Raw genomic sequence first — 22,266 nt, 5'->3', positions numbered from 1 at the left:
GACAATTTATAAGGAGGTGAGGTCGTTGGTGTCACTAACTCGGACGAATCTACCATTATTTATGGACAAGGGAGTTGGTCGAGTTTATTTGAAAGAAAAAGAAACTTAAAAAGAAATCAGGATCATACTTGGTCGGACAGAGAAAACTGAAAAAAATGGACTTAGAAGTTGAGAGTAGTTAGAGATTTTTGAGAGAGGAGAATTTGAGAAATAAGAAAATGATCCAGATTTCTCTCTCCTCCCTCATTATATAAACACCAAAGCGTGGATTATGCACTAGGGTGCACAATGCTCATTGTGTACCCAAAAAGAACATATCATTTATATAAAAGAACATGAACTTTTCTCAACAACTTTTCTACTTTAAAAAAGAACACACGACTTAAAAGAAAGAACGTGTAAATTTATATTTATAAAAGAGAAAAGGTTATAATGAAAAGAACATATGGTAAATGAACATATACACTTAAGGTAAAAGAACATATACCTTCTAAATTTAAATTCGAAAAAGGAATCTTTAGTTGCAAAATTTACGGAAGCAAATAACAATAATTTTTTAAAATTATAAATTCTAAAAATGATAAAACGGCGTAGTTTAGAAAAGGGTGCACCATGCTCTACATGCACTTGGGTGCATGTACTTATTTGCGATATAAACACTCCTCAGGGGAAGTGTCCGCGTCGTCTTAATGGGCTTTTTAGGCGTCTCAAATGGACCAACTCAATGCAAAGGCCATAGTCCAAGGAAGCCGAAACGTCAAAATTCTCCATAAATGTCCAGTCAGCTCAACCCAAAGGAGGGACCCCAAATTCCCAAGTATCCAAGATTGTCATGTGCCACTTGGAGTCGGATACACTTGCTCGGACCAAATAAGCGTTGTTTCTTCATTTGACAAAATATCCATCTGCACCCACTTGGATAGCTTGGGGCTCATTAGCCCCAAATCTGAATGGTGTCCACCTCACTCAGCCAACAGGAGACCTCTTCTCGTTTGCCGAAATCACATCCATACTTAGCCAAATACAGCTAATTACCAATTGGAACTCACTCGGACAGCTTGGGGCTCATTAGCCCCTCATCCAAGTGGCGTATGCTCCACTCGGCCAACAGCAGACACATTCCCCTTTGCCGAAGTCACATCCATACTTAACCTAATATGGCTAAGTATCATCTGATACCCACTCGGACAGTGTGGGGCTCATTAGCCCCTCGTTCGAGTGGCGTCCACCCCACTCAGCTACTAGGAGATCCCCTCTCTTTCGCCGAGTGGCTTCCATACTTAGTCAAATATGGCTGAGTATCAACTGGTACCCACTCGGACATCTGGGGCTCATTGGCCCCTCATTCGAGCGGCATCCATCCCATTCGGCTAATAGGAGATCCCCTCTCCTTCGCCGAGTGGCTTTCATACATAGCCAAATATGGCTAAGTATCAACTGGTACCCACTCGTATAGCATGGGGCTCATTAGCCCCTCATCCAAGCGGCGTCCACCCCACTCGGCCAATAGGAGATCCCCTTTCCTTTGACGATTGGCTTCCATACTTAGCCAAATATGGCTAAGAATCAACTGGTACGCACTCGGACAGCCCGGAGCTCATTAACCCCTCATCCGAGTGGCGTCCACCCTAATCGATGAATAGGAAATCCCCTCTCCTTTGCCGAGTGGTTTCTATACTTAGTCAAATATGGCTAAATATCAACTGGTACCCACTCGTACTGCATAGGGCTCATTAGCCCTCATCCGAGTGGCGTCCACCCCACTCGACCAATGGGAGATCCCCTCTCTTTTATCAAGTGGTTTCCATACTTAGCCAATTAGGCTAAATATCAACTTGTACGCACTCGTACGGTCGGGGCTCAATAGCCCCTCATCCGAGTGGCGTCCACCCCACTCGGCCAATGGGAGATCTCCTCTCCTTGGCCGAGTCACTTCCATACCTAGCCAAATACGGCTAAGTATCAATTGATACCCACTCGAACATCTTGGGGCTCATTTGCCCCTCATTCGAGTGGCTTCCACCCCACTCAACCAATAGGAGAAGTCGCTTCTATAGTGCCCAAATATGGCTAAGTACTCATTGGCATCCACTCGGGCGGTATGGGCCTCATTTTCTTGGGGCTCACTCCTACTCAGCAATTCTCAATTTCTAGACCGAAATAAGTACCATCATTGCGGACATCAAGAGCCTCATCCAACACCTCCACTAGAGTCAATTTGTGTGCATATTCCAAAAGGCTAATCAAGCCAACTATCTTTCAGAACTGGGTCTTTCCAGGCCAATCCAAGGCGACAAACATTGATTCTAATGATACCTTTCGCAATCTCTATAATTTTGATAAGTTGGTACTTGTGAGAAGGAAGATCCAAATTTATTTCTTGTATCTTTCCAGGTTAAAAAGACACAATAAACCCCCAATCTTCATATCGTGTTTCCCCGAAAATATATAAAAAAAAAACAATCATTTTACGATATAAGAACTAAATCATCTAAAGCAAAGAATTCAATACATTCAGCTTTTCGAAGATGTATCACGGACCAAATAAATCCAATGGTGTTTCTTTATCTACCTTACCTATGATCCTATACTCTCACTTCTTTACAAAGAGGGAGAGAGCACACATAATTCACAAATTCAAACATGCACAATGTTTTCCGCTCGTTTGGCAGGAGAAAACAAAAATTGCTCGAGTCTACAATGCAATTACAAAGGAACAAATACGAAAATAAACAATTTACAACACCATATTAATCTTTTTGCTATACAAGCACACGAGAAAATGGACTATATATTATCACTTTACTCCGAGAAGAGAGATGATTGTAGTAACCTGATGGAAGATGGAACTAGAATGAACTCCAATTATCAGAACTTTTTTTTGGTGTTTCAGAGGAGACCTTAAAGGGCCCGGAGGACCCAAAGGGATCTGCATCATCAAAAGAAGTGAATCCTCTATTATGGCCACCAAACCCACTTCGGCTGCTACTTATGGAGTCAAACCTCGTAAGGGTCTCGTGTGGTGGAGAAAATCTGTTACTTTCATTCACGCTGAAGGAATCAAACCTCGAATAATTGTCAAAGAAGCCGTCCCCTGCCTCACTATATCTTGGAGAGTTACCAGACTTGGAAAATGATGGTGTTCCTGGCACAGAGTCTGCAAAATTGAATGGACTTCGTTTGTCGTAACTGCTGTCTCCTTGTGGTGAATCTGTTCTAGGACTTAAACCGAAGCCACTGGATTCAAACATGCGGTCACCATGCTGGTCCTGCAAGGAAGCAAATCCATGCATGAAGATAAATTCAGAAATACAATCTGTAGTCCCAGAATCAATTGTCACATGCTAATTAGATCTACTAATGCAAGATGTCCAAATTAAAAAAGAAAAAATAACTTTTATTACTATTGCAGTGGTTTATGATCAGATTTCCAGCACGTCAATACTCAAATGAAGTGATGAGGGAGATAAAATTGAGAACTATTCAACTATTTACAAAAGCCTTCATTTATTATGTGGTGTTGGACAATGTGACAATTAATTCCAGGAGTAGAATATTTAAATCCATAGTTCTCAAAGATACAACTGGCCTACCTTAGAATTAAATCCCCAAACTGAGTCGGCATCATCGGTACCATCAAAATTTCCCCAACCCTGGTCATCAAAGCTTCTGTGGAGGACAAAGGATATTTTAGATTTATGACATCAGAGGAACTATGCCAAGCGAGAGAACGAACAATAAGCATATTATAGCATCATACCGATGGAAATCTGTATCTGCCTCGCTCCTTGCAAAAATATCTGAAAAATCCTGTGACGGGCTTTCCAGTGTGGCACGGTGTGCTGGGCTTCCATGTGGGCTTCTTGCAGAATCATCTTCACTATAGGCGTATCCAGATTCACTATCAAGTGCACGTTCACCTTTACTGGATTGCAATTCGGACTTGGCATCCACATTTGATGAGGAATCAGGACTGAGTACATCATCATGAGAGTATGTTCCATTCTCGAACAATGAAGGCTTGCCATTTTGTGCATTTGTACCAACTTCCTTATCGAATAGGAGTCCTGAAAAAATAATCAAAATGATAAGTTTCTACCTTTCTCTTGCCCAGAATGGAAGGAGGGTCAAGCGTTCAGTAAAGAATTTTGCAATACAAGGGGTCCCTTCTGCAAAAGGTGACCATCAGAAGTCCTGCACAGCATACCTTCATCATCAAACTTGTCCCATTCTTCATCCCAGACAGAAGCTCCTTCTTGAATCCCAGGTTGCCAGCCTTAAGATTATCAAAACATCCAGGTCAATTAACAGCTTGATTCAGCCAAACTGACAGTACTTTTGTCATCTAATTAAAGACAGCTACGCGTTCCACAATTTTAGGATATGATTCAGAAAAATATATTACGAAAGTTTCCTGAAGCAATATGAAAGCATGAGGTTAACAGAGAAGAAAGAGACTATTAAAATACCTTTAGGAAGCTCCATTAATGCTGCTGACTTAATTTCTATTCCATGTTTCTTGCAGCGTTCAGACAAAGCCTTCAGGAGCTCCTCAAAATCTGACTGTATTCTATCAGCACGGACCTGTAAAAGCCGCAACTCAAGGATACAAATCAAAAATCATAGGCATGACCTATTATCTTAATCATCATAGAATAAATGTTGAAGTCTACCTGAAGAATACCGTCGACACTTCCACCTTGTTCCATGTTAAGAATTGCTTGCTGTAACTCTGTTTTTCGCTCCTGCCATATGAACAGAATAAAGACAACCGTTCAAAAAGAATATGATTGAGCCTTGAAGACTCAGTGATTCTTTTGTGGCTACACAGCCTACCATATTCCTAACAGCGCTGCCAAAAGGCTATATACAACAATGATTCACAGAACAGTAGCAGTAAAATCATACTTCATTTCTTTTTAGTTGACATGTTTTGACTTTGTCACTATTCATGCGCTGACTATCTTTTTTTATTTATACTCAAGAAAAATATAGTCATGTGGAATCTTGTTGGATTTGTTTCAATGTATTTCCAAATATCATCTTTTTATAGTTTTTGCTTTTTAATAAATGAAAGATATAAATTATATAAATTCTGCATTGGCAAGCATGACTAAACAAACAGGTTAAAACAGAAGAAGCATTATGTTAAACAGGCAACTCGCAGTTCAGAAGAAAGTAAACTGAACATTGTGAAAGAAGAGTGATAGAGAAGAGAGTAAAATTCTCTGTAAAGCAGAGGTGAGAAAAAAAAAGGAAGAAAGGAATAGCAGGACTTACGGCAATATAGAAATCACTAAGAAAATGACCCCATGCCATATAATAGTCAAGTAAACCTAATGCTTCAACAGCACGTGACAGAAAGGTTTACAGAATTTACACAATGAGACACTAACCACACAACAAGTTATTTACTGATATTTTATGCTGCCAGACTACCAAAGGCGCAAAAAACCCTCCAGAAGGCAACGATGGTAAGTAACAGATTCAGTAAGCCTTGCACAAAAAGCCATATAAAACCACCAATCTTGAACACCTCATAGTAAATATTTGATAATTACTTCCATAAGTGGCTAAGTTACCACTAATATGTCAATTGTAAGATGGCATTACCTGATATTCTCGAAATTTAGCCTCTTCAATAGTTAACTTTGAGGCTATTTCTGCTACTTGCTTATATTTTTCTTCATATTTTTTACCCAGTAGATCAGCCTGGAATAATCAATCTGTTAAATCCATGAGAGTTATATGACAGTGCAATGCAAGAAGGGATTCTCCATACACATGTTATACCTCACGCTTGTCTGCAGATGCCCTCTCAATTATCTCATTCAGTCGATTATCACATCGGCTTTTGTATAAAACCTAGATAATGATACAAGATCAATATTTATAATAACAAATATATTAAAGTTGATAAAGATACAACGGCATTTTAAGTGTACATATTATGGACAAAAATAAATTCCCAACCACAATCTAAAGATACTAGACATCAGAAACAGAGCCGGCAGCTTTATGACTGCTCAATAAAGAGTTAGGATTCAAAAGGTGATAGTGGGCCGTGCCGGGCTGGCATCCCAAGGCTAGGCCCCATGGCAGAGCATGCTGGGTCATGCCCACTATTTTCCACCTTATCTTCTTATTCTTTTGTAGTTATAGATTGATATGGCGGTTCACCAGCTGACCATCATGCATTCATGCCTCGTACAGCATACAGTGCCATGCCAGTCTCTGCCAAGTGCCAACGGGGCCAAGCATGTCCTACGGCCTGCCAGAGGGGGTATGTTGTGCCTCCAAAAGCCTCTTATCAGGATATGTCAGCTCACATGCAGGAAGACAACTGCCCCCCATAATCAGTAATATATATCCAATGAACTAGATACTTAAAGCCTTAATAGAGATCGATATGGACATCAGATTATTTAGCACTGACAAGACACTTTTCTCTTCTCCGTCTGCTTCCTATTAAACGAAACAAATCAAAGGCTTTCGATAATATCACTGGCAATATTAATTGACCCTACAAGATGTTAACTGCAAGCCCTATCCTTGATACAGCAAAACTGGAGTAAATTCCCTAGATTGTGTAACAGCAATGACAACAATTTTTCTTGGAGAGCTTTGTGGATTTCTACCTCCAATTTCAACAAAGTTGAAAGATTCTCTAAAGGCAACTTTCAAAACTCTGGACTATAATCAATTATCGACTATGTCAAATATCTTACTAGACTATTCTTTACTTATTGGTCTGAAGTAGTAAGCTAATCAGTTGCCTTCTGAATGAAGAGTCAATCTGAAACCATCTATTTTAGATGGTAGGGGTAGATCCTCTTTCTAGATTGTACAGGTAAGACTGCATACATCCCCCCCCCCCTCTGTCTCCCACAAAAAAAGATTCAGCATTGGGAACTGGGATGATGGTATAATATTTTCTCTTGGCCATTGGTAACTGTAACAGTCATCACTTACCTAAATACTCATCAGATCTTAAGAATAAACGAATCAATAAGCGATTCCAACAATTCCAACATAATTTCAGGAATTTTACCCCTCGAGGATTCTATATCATGTCAAGTGATGATCGAACGAAATAAACTCTGAGACAAAACTCAATTTAAGACAACATCAAATACTAACAACAGAAAGAGAAAAACATAGGAAAAAATAGATATAGACACAAAAAATAATAAGCTGTTGTAGGATATAGATAATCCAATGAATTGTTTATACTTTTACTAAGCTTCAATTCATGTAGCCCAGGGTAAACAAGTTATTACTAAGGTTCTGCTTAAAGGAAAGAATATACAAATGCACATAGAGGAGATAAATATCCAGTATGTTGAGCCAATATAAATCCTCAAAGTGTTGGTAAAATTAAGAATAGAGAGAAGCTACTCACAAGTTCCTGCATTTTTGTACGATAGAACTCGAGCTTTTCCCTAGAATCCAAAATTACCTTCTCCACCTTTCCAACCTTCAATAACAGAATTTATAAAGATTCTAAAATAGTTGGCAAAAAGAGTAAAAGCAAAGAAGATTCTAAAATCGACAATATATGAGCATTGTTTGGGCATGTAAACGCGACTAAGCTAAAAACACAAGTGACCTATATACTTTACACATATTTGAGTTATACACAGAATTACAGTGGTCATACAAAGTTTTTTATGAGATTGTAATCAAGCAAGTACTTGAATTAAAAGATCTAATCCGAACTAGATATAAGAAATACAACCACAATGGAGTTGTCATAGATTTTAACGTGCTAATGCTATACTATGATCCTGTAATAATTACTCCTTCCATCCAACATGATTACAACATATTTCTTTTGTGCAAGTCTCAAAATAATTGCAACCTTATTTATTTGGAATTGTAATTGTGTTAACACTCCTTCATTTTCTCTTAAGTGTGCCACGACAATATATGTTGCAATTATAAAGGGGTGGCAGGGTAGGAGAGAGATTTTCGGGGATGAGGGAGGGAGTTTCAGGGGCAGGTGAGGCATGGCGGGGTAGGGAGGGGTTTCGGGGGCCAGGGAAGGAGTTTCAGGTGGCGGGGCAGGGGAGGGAGTGGTGGCGGGGGGAAGAGAAGAGTTTCTGGGGAGGAGAGGCAGTTTTAGGGGCGGGGGAAGGGATAAGGTTTTAGGGGTCGTGGAAGGAGTTTCAGGTGGTGGTGGGGGAAGGGAGGGAGTGGTGGCAAGGGCAGGGGAGGGAGTTTTAGGGGCATTAAAGGGTTAGAGGAACAAGGGAGGGGAGTTCAAGGACAGGGCATAGGGTGGCGGGGGAGGTGGTGGGGAACGTAGGGTGGCAGGGGAGACAGGAGATTCAGTTGGGGGAGGGGGTAGTGGGGAAGGGAAGAGGAGGAGGGAGCAGGAGAGGAAGGAGAAAGAAAAGAAATAAGAAAATTTCTTTAACAAAGTTTGCCTGCTACACAAGTTAGAAATTGGGACCACCATTGTAAAATACCCCCAAAGTTGAGAGTGAACAATATTAATTTGAAGTTGCGAATGTTTTTGCATGGGAGCCCATAGTTGGGACTTCCTTTACAAAAATTTCCTTTTAGGCATAGACATATACTTATATTGTTTCTAAATAAATGCAATATTTTGACTTTTGCACTTTTCATATACCAACTTTGACCATATTTTTTACGAATCTATAGAAATAAGTATCATTGTGTAAACTATTGTTCCATTAGTGTCAATGTATATTCTCATAATACCAACTTTTCATAATATTTACTTTTTATGATATTTACTAATTGATAATTAATGATATAAATTGTCAAAAATCTGTGTTGGCACGTTGAAGTCAAATGTTTGCATTTACGTAGAAATGGAGGAAGTACATAAAGATAAACTTTAGCCATATTTATGGACACATAATCCAGACACTATTCTCATGAAATCAGGGGGTCGTAGATGAAGGCGTCAAGCATAAGTAAAGAGCTGAATTGAAGCTCCTCAACTTAAGAAAATGGCAACGTATTCCCTCCATTTCTTAGTGAGTTGTCCTTTGCTAAAACTATCCACTTATAAAAATGCTTACGGAGTTCAACAAGTTCATCAGCAATGAGAGCACAATGGAAGAGACTACCAAACTGTAAACAAATCTGCAGAAATTATTTGAGTGCTTGTAATGCCGAGCTGACATGTGCTATTTGTCAAGCATGACTCTTAAAATTCATTTGCATAAGTAGCTTTTTTAATACTACCTCCGTCTTTTTAATATCTGTACCATATTCCTTTTTGGGATGCTTTAAAATTAATTGTACCATTTCCTTGTTGGGAAAGGTTTTCTCCTCAAATGTGCTTTGTTTAATATTTTCAACATACATTTACACAACTACTCTAAATATGCGTGCCATTAACTTTGGGTACCACTAAAAGAAAATAGAGGAAGTAATTTAGAATTACAACCGCCTCTTTCCATTTTACCTTTATCTTCACCTTATAACACTGTTTCTCAAAGTATAAGCTCCTACAAAGAATTCATCCACGCACTATCATTAAGATCTTAACATCTCTTTTTTAATTTTCAACATACATTTATATTACTCTACATATGTGTGTCATTGGATACAACTAGAAGAAAACGGATGAAGTAGCTTAGAATTACAAACCCCTCTTTCCACTTTACCTTTGTCTTCACCTAATAACACTGTTTCTAAAAGTATAAGCTCCTACAAAGTATTCATCCATGCACTATCATTAAGATCTTAACATCTCTTTTTAATTTGGCCTCCGACTTCGTCGAAGTCTCTTCTTGACTTCACAGTTCTCGAGAACTCCTATCCCTTTATGAAGTGGAAGGCACTTCAACCACAAACATCTCCCCATAGCTTATTTGCCCTCCTTAGAATTACAACCCCCTCCTTTCCCACTTCACCTTCATCTTCAGCTTACAACACTGTTCACAAAGGATAAGCTCCTCTAAACTATTCTGCACTAAAGTCTTTACTAAAGAGCTTGTAATCATCCATGCACCATCATATAGAGCTTAGCATCTCCTTTTTCTTGGCCCCTGGCTCCATGAAAGTCCCCCTTTACTTTAAGCTTCTCAAGAGATTCATATATTATAATCTCTTTATGAGCTAAAAACCACTTCAACCACAAATACCATTATTACCCCCACAATTTATGCAGCCTCAAATGTGAAAACAATCTATTCCCAAGAAAATTGACTGCAGACTAGAAAATATGATTGCAGAAAATGTACTAAAAAGCACCTCTTCATCTAGATCCAGTCATCCAGCAACGCTTTTCCTCTACTTTAGCAAAAATAATAGGAATATGTCTAGTATAGGGAGAAAAAAAGAAAAAAAAGTCTAGTATAGGGTTACCTAATTCGTGATACATTCAGTTGGCTAGCATTGTACAGGTACGCAGTTCACTTCTCAGAGTGAATTTGCTATGCTGGGGTCTCAACTTGGAGTTCCACATAAAATAAGTGTGCTGCTTAAAGCTTTATAAAATTGTGTTTATCCCTTCCAACCTAATGAAATTTAGATGTACAGATAAAACAACGTATTACCGCTAATAGATATGGTTTCCCATATAAATTTACAGCCACATTAAGAGCTGTAAAAAAGAAATTTGCACTCATTCTTCACTGTTCATTAGTAATTCAGGTAAATTGGTTGCATAGAGATGATTTTCAGCAAAAGACGAAAAGTCATAGGCAGCTGAAAGGGGGAAAAGGGCGAAAAGAATGCGGAACAAATCAGAAATTCACATTACTTCCCCCATCTACTCCGAACCTCTGAAAACAGAGAGGAAGAGGAAGAGGAAGGGAAGAATATGAATCTAGAAGAAGAAAAAGAAGAAGGAACCCCAGTTTCTGTTTCTATAATCCCTCAGATTAGTGAACAGCACTGTCAACTGGCAGATCAAGGGTTCTAATACTTAAAGCCTAGAGATGCAACATTCTTCATCTAAGCTCCTCTCCTTAAAGTCGAACAAAAAAAGAACCAACAAATTCAACCTTCACCAACCAACAGATGTCCAATGGTCCAAAGATCAATTTTGACTCCTTTCAAAAATCCATATTGCATACTCAAGCCACTAGAAGCACTGGCAAACTGGGAATAGGTATGTCTAATCTAAAAACTAGAGCGAATTTGGTAACTTTAGTCCAGTTTAAAAGAAGCGATTCCATTTCGGCCAAATAACAAAATAGATACTTTAAAATATCCCCTTATGGGTGACAACAGAATACTTTGGAAAGGTCTAGCGGTCAATTAGGGTCTTCTCATCGCCAAAATAAACTTTCAGGTATGTGTTTCCCCTTTTTAACTTATTTTCCATCAGTTCTTTTCCATTTCTCTTATCTTTTCTCTCTTTTACCCTCAAGTTTTTTTTTCTTTGAGTTGATTACCTACCTCAAAGAAGGGTAAAGTAAGGAGAAGTTAAGAAAATAAGGGTAAAAGAAAAAGAAAGAAATAATACAAAATAAGGTAAAGGAGGGGACCGCACCCCTACATTTAGAAACCTGCAAAAAAAAGAGAATGACCGGCAAAGTATTTTAAAATATTTTCTTGTCGAAGGCAGTTCAAAGGATTAATAGGGGATTCGAACCTGTGTCCTATTGTTCATAATATCTCAATCTTAATGTGTCCATAATATCTCAATCTTAATCACTAAGCGAAGACATTCTCCTTAATCACTAAGCGAAGACATTCTTGGTCGAAGTATTATTTTTCTACTACCTTTAAAACCAAATTCTCTAAGCCTAGTAGGATTCATTACTTTGTGACTCAAATCCAGGTTGATCCAAAATCATACGCGAAGAAATTCCATGCCATTTTTTTAAATTTCACAAATTACAATTAAAAAATCAGGGTAAACTTTATGCAACAATCTTTTGACAGGAAAAAAGGTGCTGAAAAAACAGAGACTGAAGAAGACATCGTCACATGTGAATCACACTGCATTCAAAATCCTCCACCAAAAACGTATCGTCAAGTGCATCTCTACCAAAAGCATATGAATTAAAAACTCATATTGCAAAAGGAAGTACTTTAGATAGCTACTTGGAGATACAGGCATTCCAGCTCATTATGCATGCAAACTATGTTTTGCGCATGAGGGTGTCTGAGGTACAGTATGAAAAGAATCTAGCTCATGCATGCTTGCTGTAACTTCAAAGGTGTCTCCTCCCCAATCTAATGCCTAGCTATATTAAACATCCCCAGGGTCCAGCAAGGGCCACAAATTATTCCATTGACAAGAAAAACATGGTCTGCCATCAAAGCAAAACTGCAAATGGCAATGTCTAACTTCTAAGCAATACTAGAGGTCAGATGATAAACAATCTGTTACAAAGGACGATTCCTTAGTACTACAGTTTGTTGCCACATGAAATGGAGTACTCCAAGGGAGCTGCCCATGAGTGCACGAGAAAGCATTTAAAGAAACTATCAATATTTACTTATTTAGCGATTTATTGGTGTGTAATTTGCATGTTGCCAATACCTTATTTTCTGCATCAATGATTCCCGGAGGACTTGATTGCAGCACATTCTGCTCGCCGTCAGTGAGTTGAAATGCTTGGGAATTATCTAAGACAGATGTTTTTGATTTTGGCTGCTGGAATTGTATTTTTGCATTGGGCTGGGGTGCTGACTGCATGACTGGTCTTGGACCAGCTGTAGGAGCCACAGGTTGGGAACCTGGAATTCCATGCACTGGCCTGTAACCTAATTTTTTAAAAAGGAAGACTGCTAAGAGAAATGTCACAAAGAGGAGGAAAGGACAAGGTTAGAGTATTACAGAGTTAACCATACCAGTACCAGATGTTGCTCCCCATCCTGCATTACCATGCGATGAATTTGGAATACCTGTCATCCGCATGAGAGTTTCATCAAACATAATGCTATTGGGAAGTGAAGTCGGAAGAGAACGCCCTTCTCTATATCGCTCCATTAAATATAGGGCAATACAGAACTCTCTTAGTGAAAGCATGCTGTCGTTGTCCTGGTCAGCTAAGTCCCACACCTGCTTTAAAACCTCTGAGAAACAAAATTGAATTAAAAAATGAGCAGAGCATAAGTGTAGATCACAAAGATTGTTGTCTCTAAAATGAAGGAAATAAGACAAGAAAAGAGAGGGAGAATTATGCTGATGATCAGGCCAGTAACACACACATAACAAATCTATAAATTTTTCTAACTTCGACTACTGGCCTATTTTGCACTGACACATCAGATAGAAATTTTTACATGCAACAGATAGTTTCTTGTGTTGCTTACAATAAACTTGCCACCTTTATCTAATTGAGGTGGAATTCATTCTTTCCTTTGTGCAATGATGAGAGTATCCAGAGCGTTGTGTTCTATAGTGATTTTCATACTTCAGTTCGGCAATAAATGTTGACATTGCTGAACATCAGTTGACAGCCAGGTCTTTGCAAAACATGAATGGTAACTGGCAGTGGAGGAGATTTAACCTAGAAGCAGCTCAAAGCAAGTACTTTAGGACCCTTTGGCTAATTCACTTTGTTTGGGAATCGAAACAAAGCTGTGCACTTTGAATGGTCAGGAAGAACAATTTCTTTAACAACTTCTAGGATTGAGAGACGAAATATTTCCCACAGCTGCCAGTATCTCAGGGGTCAGTACCTTCATATTTCTGAATTTTTATCTGGTATCACTTTGTTTCCGGCAATTTTTGACCTGCGCACATGATGAGTCTTTGTGATTTGGACCCTGATGTTATAAGCGGCCCTTTTCTGTCTCGAATTCACGGGAATTGTATTGATGGATATACATAGTACGCTGCACGGAATCAACACAGGCCAAAGCCTTAATTGCATATGAGAGAAGAATTTACAAGGGGAATCCAGTCAATAGCTAGTGACTGATAGCAGGAAGGAAGCCTGATTCTCAGCTGACCCAGTTACTTGGGGGGAAAGTGACAGAATGAATTTGAGACAGTGAAGAAGGAATAGGAAGATAACCAGAAATTAATCTTACTCTTAGATGAATTCGGAGAGTTTACCCACCTCTCGAATGTGGGCAGCTTGTAAGAAAAGGATCATTTTGAACTGAGCAACATAAATACATATCTTCTTCTCTCTCTACTATATCTACCTTCTTCTCTGAGTTCTCTCTACCTCCTCTATCTTCCTCTTCTTCTTTTATCTATCTTAATTCATACATATTCTAGTCCAAAACTACTAATCATTGGTTTATAGCAAATGTGTATGGGCACAAAGGCAAGTTAGCCCTTATTTGCCTTTATTAAGTATAAAACATCCCTTTTAGGATTAATAAAATTTTCATAATTACCCCCAAAAAGCCTTCAATCAACAATCCCACTATCCTTGCATCAAAAGTTATTACCCTACCCTAACTCCGAAATATCAAAAACTTATCCTACCACAAAAGGCTAACATTAATATTAGTCCCTCTATCATTAAAAACATCACCATCAAGGCATCACTATAAGGATTTATAAAAAGTAATCACTTTTCTCAATCTTATTGCATAATGTTCTCCCCTCCATCCCAAATTACTTGCTACATATTCCTTGTCTGGATGTCACAAATTACTTGCTGCATCCTTTTCTCGGCAAGGTTTAAACTCTACCTTTTGACAGATCACAGAAGTTGGACCTTACACCCACCTACTCACTAAATTCTCTCTACTTCTATAAATATTTGTGCCAAAAGCTAGTGTAGCAAGTAATTTGGCACAGAGCGAGAATATGATTCAGAGTCACTAGTGGTTATAAGATCTTGGTAACATATTCTCTTTATATTCATATCAATGAAGTTGTGTTACTTTGTTAGCACATAAAGCATAAATTCTATGGATTCTTTCAATGATCACAAATAACTATTAACCAAAATAATTGTCTACTTTCAAAATACCTGATCTCTAAGGGGGAAAAAATTTGAAAAACGACGGCAAAATGAAAGAACTGCACTATTACCATTTCAGGTTGGATGAATATGAAGATGGAGAACCAAGAGTGACCATACTATAGACTTAATTGAAGAACCAAAGAGCAAGAACTAGGCATCAGTGAAGTTAACCTACACACATTAGAATGGAATGCGGAAAACAAAGCACTTTCACTGAGGAATGTTTGACAAAGAAGTATATTTCAAGGATAACAGGTTGCGTTGCTTTACTCCCAAATGCAGCTTCAATAATTTTTTGAGCACCATGCAACACTTTGAGAGATGTCATTTTGAACCCAACCCATTTACCAATCCAGTTCTCTAACAAGAATGCCACAATACCAAGTAACCAGAATATAAGGTGGGACAGCTGTTTCTCTTGCTTCTTTCTCATGCTACTTTATGAGGACCTTTTGGAGTCTTCTTAGAATTGAACGGTGTTAAATGGCAAGGGATTCAACTCGACATAGTATATGGGAACCGCCAAAACGCTTCCTCTGGTGAATTAGGTACAAACACACACTATACTATAGATAGCAAAAGATGAAAAACGAAAAATAAAATAATATACTATTCTGAAACTTGGAGGAAATATTTATAAACTAAAGAGGATAATCGGTATCTTTGTAAAGGAGAGAGTAGCAATCTGTAAATGTATGCAAGGGTAAAAGAAATGCTTACCTCACCCCCACCCCCTAGAACACCTCGATAAGGTACATACTCCCTCTCTTCTAATGCCATGTGAGTGAACTTGGTGAAGTAAATGATCTACTCAGTTTCCTCCGAACTACAAAGAGAGTGAAGAAATGCCCTGTTATGAGCTAATGAGTTTGACTTTTTGAAGAATCCTTATACTATAAGCATTTTAATCCTTCAATAGATGCTTTGATTTTTCATATCTGGATTAGTTTTCCATCTAACCCCTAGATCCGAAATTAATCCTGCTTATCAAGACTAAACTGGCTAGAATTTCATGGATAATAGTATACAATCACTAGGTTTGACATAGTGGTTCGTATCCCAATGCACGATCCATGATCGATTAATATTTATCCTTAAACCTTCTCCAAGCTAGGAGTAGAACTGGATGGAGGAGGGGATGTGGTGGTTGTAGTTGTACAGTGCCATTGCTTCGTTTTATAGTTTTAATAATGGGAATTTTCAACATTTGCAGATATGCTAAACATTAGTCCACCATGTACAATGGAACCAATATTACCTAATTCCCTAACTCCCCCATGAATTTCAAATTGAGAAAAGCGAATTACGGTCGATTCAGTTCATTTTTGGTCCATTTTAGGCAAATTAGATAACGAATTAGGTAACACTGAATGGAACAACTGAAGCTGAGATCTAATACACTAGGAACTTAATTCTTTACAATCAGGTTAAGATCTTATATTAAGGAAATTTATTCATAAATTTGATCCACATAATGTACGTGGAGCTTTCTCAATCTTTTTATCCTTATTTCCATTATAATAGCTTAAACATTTTGATATTCAATTTACAAAGCAAATTCACTATCAAAATTTTGATCTATTTTAACTTTGCCTATAGGCTACATTGAATTGAAGATCTTCAAGAAAACTCAAAATACATTACATATTATAATACCCCTCACCCCCCACAGTGCACCAAGCCAAGGGAGAAAATCGCGGATGCAATCATAACCGCGGTAACGCTTGCGTTGTCGTGGAAGCAGCTTGTAACAAATGAATAGAACGGGTCGCAGCCGATGTGGCGTAAATTTTTTCAAAAAGTTAGAATATCATGTTTCATCAACTATATAATTAATTCATAAAATATTTTTGGCTAATGTTTGAAAAGAACGGATGTAACGGGGATAAAATGTTATGATGCAACGAGTTCACATTACGGAACGAACAATGCAATGATATGTATGTGATTATTATTATGGCGTTCTATAACGGGATTTCATAAGAACGACTGTTTTCTAACGGAAGGGGAGAGTTGTAATTCCTATTTCTTCTTCATGCTCACAATTCACAAATACTGCATCTAACAGTGTTAATTGTATTACACGAAAATTTGAAAGTTTCAACCCCTACAAGCATGCTAAACAGACTAATGAAAAAAGTATAACTGCATCTATTCAACTCCATGCATCTCACGGTTAAGGTATACAGTTGCTACCCTAAACAAAACCGGTAATCAACTTTTAATACACAATCCCGCGCCAATTTCAAAATGACTTGGGGTTACGCATAGGACAAGGATGTAGATCTAAGTATCCAATCTGCTGCATGAAAAAGAATCAAGGTACAACTGTACAAGGACTTCGCTTAAAGACATGGCTTGGTCAAAAAATTCAAAAACTATCATGGCCTTCACAAAGAGATGATGCAGTTATATAGCATATATTTATAATCCTTAGCAATCTACAATAACACGCAACTTACCAACTTTGAGTTATCTTTGTTACGTATAATAAATTTCAAGGTTCAGCTAAGACCAAAAGAGCATAATCTGGAAATCTATTTCAATCAACTATGAGAAAACAGACTATCTTACAAACAAAGAAAGAACATACCACCACCGCAACACGTTGAAACAGAGGATAAAAGAAAACAGACTATCTTACATAAAATAAAGATAAAAAAAACAATTCCAAAGAGGATAGAATATATAAAGGAAAAATTGACATGAATAATCCCAACTTTCATCGGCTTCTAAATATAATCCCATCTTTGAATTATTTTAGGATAATCCCAACTTTAGGTTGGTGTACCTTCTCAAATAATCCGAACTATTAATTTTCAACATATTATAGACCTAAAATGGATTAGTGCAGGCAAGGAAAAAGAGAGAGAGTTTGGCCTATTTTGAGAAAGTCCCCTCGAAAGTATGGATTATTTTGGAATAATATAAAGTTGGGATTATTTTGAGAAGGGTGAAAGTTGGGAATATTCATGTGAATTTTTCCATATATAAAACAGCCCTTCACCTCTCCCCACCCCCATTATAAAGCATCTCCCTCCACGCACACTCATTCTCTCTCATCTCCACAAGATATATATTCACTGTCATCGACTTCCTTATTAATTCACAGCAGCATGAGTCCAAGTGTCAGTCCATCCCTTCCTTTCCCCAATTGCAAGGTCGTATCCCATATTGAATTAGTTCATTACGACCCCTTTTCTATATTACTTCAGCTCTTCATTTCGTTCAGCACATCAATTTACACCCCGATTGAACCACAAATTCATATATAGAAAAAGAGTCTAAATAGAGGAAGAGGAAAGTAAAATATATAATACATATGCTCAAAATAGGTTAATGATCAGAATTTTAACAAGAACTAACAAATAGGTCAGTTGAAATATGTAAATATGCATTTGAAATGTGAGCAGCACATCCAAAAAGCCTTAGGAAGAGGAAAGTAGAAAATATAATATATATGCTCACAATAGGTTAATGATCAGAATTTTAACAGGAACTACCAAATAGGTCAGTTGAAATATGTAAAAACATCATTTAAAAGAGAGCAGCACATCCAAATGCCTTCTTATCAAGATTATGTTTCATGCCATCATGCCATGTCCCCAGCCAATGTGCAACTTTACACTATGTCCTCGTGGTACTGAGCCCTAAGTATTTACACTGGGATATGACCTTGTTCCAATAAAGAGACACTCGTTCCCTTGCCTAAAGTAACAGATCCCCTAATTTCAAAGTTCGAGCGTAGACTGCACCATACATCATTTTAAAGCAGCACATTGACCTTCCACACTAAATGCCACAAGCGCTTACGTGCCACTAGCACTGCCATGATATGTTCCCAAACATCAACCCCGTGAAAACATTAAGAAGACACTTTTAACACATCAAAACAAACTGGATAAAACTTTGCTTTACTGTAATGCCAACACCCAAAAAAAAATGAATTACAATTAGGACAAAACACCCTCATTCCCAAAAGAGAATAATCTAATAGAAGAAGAGAAACCACATCAACTTGATAGATGGAGAAAATAGACAAGCATTATTCCCTGAAACCATTAAAACCAGAACCCAAATCTTATAATCTCAGTGTTAAGTATTCAGATAAGGAGCGCCCAGATAAAATAAGTTAGTGGCACAGCGGTTCCAAGGATATTGAAACCTATTACTCCACTAGGATATTTTACGCATAAGTATGACGACCATGCGCTGAAAATGACTTTTCACAATCTAAAAACTCGAAGTCTGGAAGACAAGGACCGCAACACAGAGCAAAAAGAAAGACATTAAAATAACAACTAATCACCTAAATTTGGAAATCTCAATCACAAGAATCAGAGGAACAACTTCCTACCTCTTGGTAGTCTCCAGCTCAGGAATAGATTGCGTGCCTGCTCACCAGTGATTTTTCCATCTCGATCAGTGTCCACCTCCATGAATACCTTGGTATACTTCTGTATACCAGGAGTTGTCATTTTTGGCCATGATGGCTGGGATTGTTCTAATGTAGAATCACCAGGTCCAGGTGAAACACCGGAAGAAGAGACTTGAGGTACAGACTGAGACAGATTTGAGAAACCATGTGGCTGCTGTGTCTGACCACCCAGAGGTTGCTTCACAAAGGCACTTTGTAGCGAGTCAAGAGAGCTTGATCTTAATGGAGGCTGAGACACAGTTACAGGAACAATAGCCGATGAAGTTGGAACAGAGGATGCTGGAGATGAAGCAGAAACAGGAACAATAGCGGAGGAGGTCGGTAAAGTTGCCACTGAAGATGTCGCTGGAGAAGCACCTGATTTAGTCATTGAAAAAGCAGAAAAAGGGTCACTTCCAGCTACTGAATTGGAAGAAAACCCATCCACGGAAGTATTAGTTGCTTTAAAATTGTTGTTTGCAGCTTGGGAGACCACTATTGTATTTTGTGGTGTAGATGGAATAGTCCCCTTATTAGGGATCTGAGACATGTGTCCATATGGAGCTCCGCTCATGTTTCCACCCATCCAATTGTTTGACACACCAGAGTTTGGAAGACCAGTAGCTGACATTCCTGAACCTGGAACGGCAGTAGGAGACATCCCTGAATTTGGAACACCAGGTGTCGACATGCCTGAGCTCGGAAGGCCAGGACTCGACATTCCCGAACCTGGAAAACCATGTGTCGACATGCCTAAGCTTGGACGACTAGGAATTGAAAATCCAGAGCTTGGGAGCCCAGTAGGTGAGACGCCCAAATTGGGAAGACCAGGACCACTTTGATAAGGAAGTGAAGCAGAACTAGCTGGCAGAGCTTGAGAAGGCCTCATTGACTGATTCCCTGGAGATGGGAAATATTGCTGCTGCATGTTTTGGTTAGGAGGTACAGGTCCTCTATAACCTAGATTTTGTGACGCTGTAGGTGTCACAGCACCCATCTGCATTGCAGGTGAACTAGACACGGAAGATGGCTGCGATGTAGGGGCGGGTGGAAGATTTATTTGTGGGGGAGGGATCCTCGATGATGCTGGTCCATACAGTGCAGACTTGACAATCTCTGGAGTCAATTCTCGCTTAGACTGTGCCACTGTTACCAGCTTGAGGGCATTATAGAATTCTTGACGGCCAAGGAAACCAGCACGCTTCTCATCAGCATGCATCCATATCTGCAACCAGAGTCAATGATTTATATCAGTCGCCAACTATTGAAGTATGATGAAGTGAACTCTCCAACCTCCATATCAATACAGGAGAAGACCAGCCTGATTATACGTGTTCACATTAGGCTCCGTTTGGTTGGATGTAAAACATTTTCAATGTAAAATGATTTTTCATGTAAAACATTTTACAATGGAAAATTCAAATGTAAAGCTAATTTTCCTTTGTTTGGTTCAATGTAAAAAAAGTTATGGAAAAGAGAAAAATGGAAGGGGAAGGGAGAGGATGGATAAGAGGATAGTAAAAGGTTGCTAAGGAAGAGGGAGGAATATGTGTTTTCCCTTCATTTTGAAAGGAAAATGATTTTCACCTAAAGCTCCCTTGATGGAAATCTTGTTTTACACCCCTTATTAAACCAAACAACGGAAAATAAAAGGAAAAGGAAAACTCATTTTCATGGAAAATATTTTACACCCTACCAAACGGAGCCTAAATGAAAATACCTGCTCTATATCAGTTCTCTCTCAAATAATGACCTCTTGAAAGCTAAAATATCTGATGTGGCAAAATGATTTTCACTCATAGACAAGCATACCCAGATTTCTGAGATAAATTGCACTCTTTTAACAACGAAACAACTACAGCTGCCTATAATAGAAAGAGCACATCAAATAAGCAAAAAAAATCGATTGATTATCAGATTTCGGTATAATTGCAACTTTCCTAACCCACTTAAGATTTTAGACTAGAATTACAGATATATGCATTAACCCGAAATTCTGCACATTGATGGCTTCATTCCAAGAGCAGCGGATCAAGGAGAAACATTGCAAACCCGAAATCACAAACGAACAAATTTTAAACTAATTTTTAAAATTAATCTCCCATTTGAGAATTACTGAGATATTAAATCCTTAGCCACAATCTCTTGCTAATCAAAATATGAACAAAACAACCATAATTCATTAATTCACATTACATTATCAAGAAATTAACTACTACCATAAGTCCATAACAATTAAACCCACTTCACAAAAAATTCCCTAGAATCAATACAAACAGTATAAGTTCAAATTATGAAACATTATAGTAAAATGAATAAAAGTAACCTGGGCAAGAACTTGTTTATTCAAACCAGATCCTTGAAAAAAAGCGACGGCTTCAGCACCACTAATCCGACCATCTTGATCCAAATCTGCCCTTTTAAAAAACGACTCAAATTGATCCAAATTTCCTCCTTGATTCTGACCCGCCATTTTAAATGCCTCAAAAAACCCAGAAATCTCGTTGAACCAATTCTTTTGTATCTCAAAATAATCTCGGCATTTGATGATACACAAATTTATGAATTTTCAAGGGTTAATTTTTGAGTTACACCCTTTTGTGTATGCGCTAAACCAGATCAGAGAGAGGGACTGTTAAAAGAGTTGAAGAAAATGAGGGAATGAAGAAGGGGTGTATGTGTGTGCGGGTGTTGAGAGAAAAGTGCACAGCTAGGACGAAGGCGGTGTAGGCAGATTTGAGCATAATTATTTTTGTTAGAAGAGTGCATGCCGTTGCTTTGCTATTTGCAATTGCCCGTAACTCAAATTTTGGTAATTTTTCCCTTAAAAAACTAAGGGTTTTGTTAAATTTCGTCCTGAAATTTCCTACTAATGTTCTGTATTTTTGTATATAAATATATGAGTTATATTTAATACATGGCATTCCCTCCTTTTCTCTTTTCCTTTCTTTATTTCAATCACCATATTTTTCATGTTTT

General features: G+C 38.2%; 1 protein-coding gene across 1 annotated transcript; it reads right to left on the bottom strand.

Moving 5' to 3' along the window:
• Nucleotides 1-2,492: 2,492 nt before the first annotated feature.
• Nucleotides 2,493-22,052, bottom strand: LOC104901112 (uncharacterized). Its single transcript, XM_010688658.4, has 13 exons — nt 21,614-22,052; nt 19,228-20,512; nt 12,790-13,014; nt 12,479-12,702; nt 7,403-7,477; nt 5,794-5,865; nt 5,614-5,712; nt 4,674-4,745; nt 4,470-4,584; nt 4,208-4,276; nt 3,761-4,067; nt 3,594-3,669; nt 2,493-3,269 (listed from the first exon to the last, which is right to left on the bottom strand). Exons 1-13 carry the CDS (start codon nt 21,758-21,760, stop codon nt 2,850-2,852), a joined length of 3,186 nt encoding a protein of 1,061 aa, XP_010686960.1. The 5' UTR covers nt 21,761-22,052; the 3' UTR covers nt 2,493-2,849.
• Nucleotides 22,053-22,266: the final 214 nt, after the last annotated feature.

The sequence above is a fragment of the Beta vulgaris genome, chromosome 1, assembly GCF_026745355.1.
Source record: "Beta vulgaris subsp. vulgaris cultivar EL10 chromosome 1, EL10.2, whole genome shotgun sequence".
In the NCBI taxonomy this organism is placed as follows: Eukaryota; Viridiplantae; Streptophyta; class Magnoliopsida; order Caryophyllales; family Amaranthaceae; genus Beta; species Beta vulgaris.
This window is presented reverse-complemented; position numbering and strand designations above follow the sequence as displayed.

What these genes read in the sequence shown, in the direction of transcription:
- LOC104901112 (XM_010688658.4), bottom strand. Translation starts at nt 21,760, where the DNA reads ATGGCGGGTCAGAATCAAGGAGGAAATTTGGATCAATTTGAGTCGTTT. An exon ending in GGGAGCAACATCTGGTACTG is followed by an intron (nt 12,703 to 12,789) that starts GTATGGTTAACT and finishes TTAAAAAATTAG; the next exon opens with GTTACAGGCCAGTGCATGGA. An exon ending in CTAAATTTCGAGAATATCAG is followed by an intron (nt 4,746 to 5,613) that starts GTAATGCCATCT and finishes TTCATATGGCAG; the next exon opens with GAGCGAAAAACAGAGTTACA.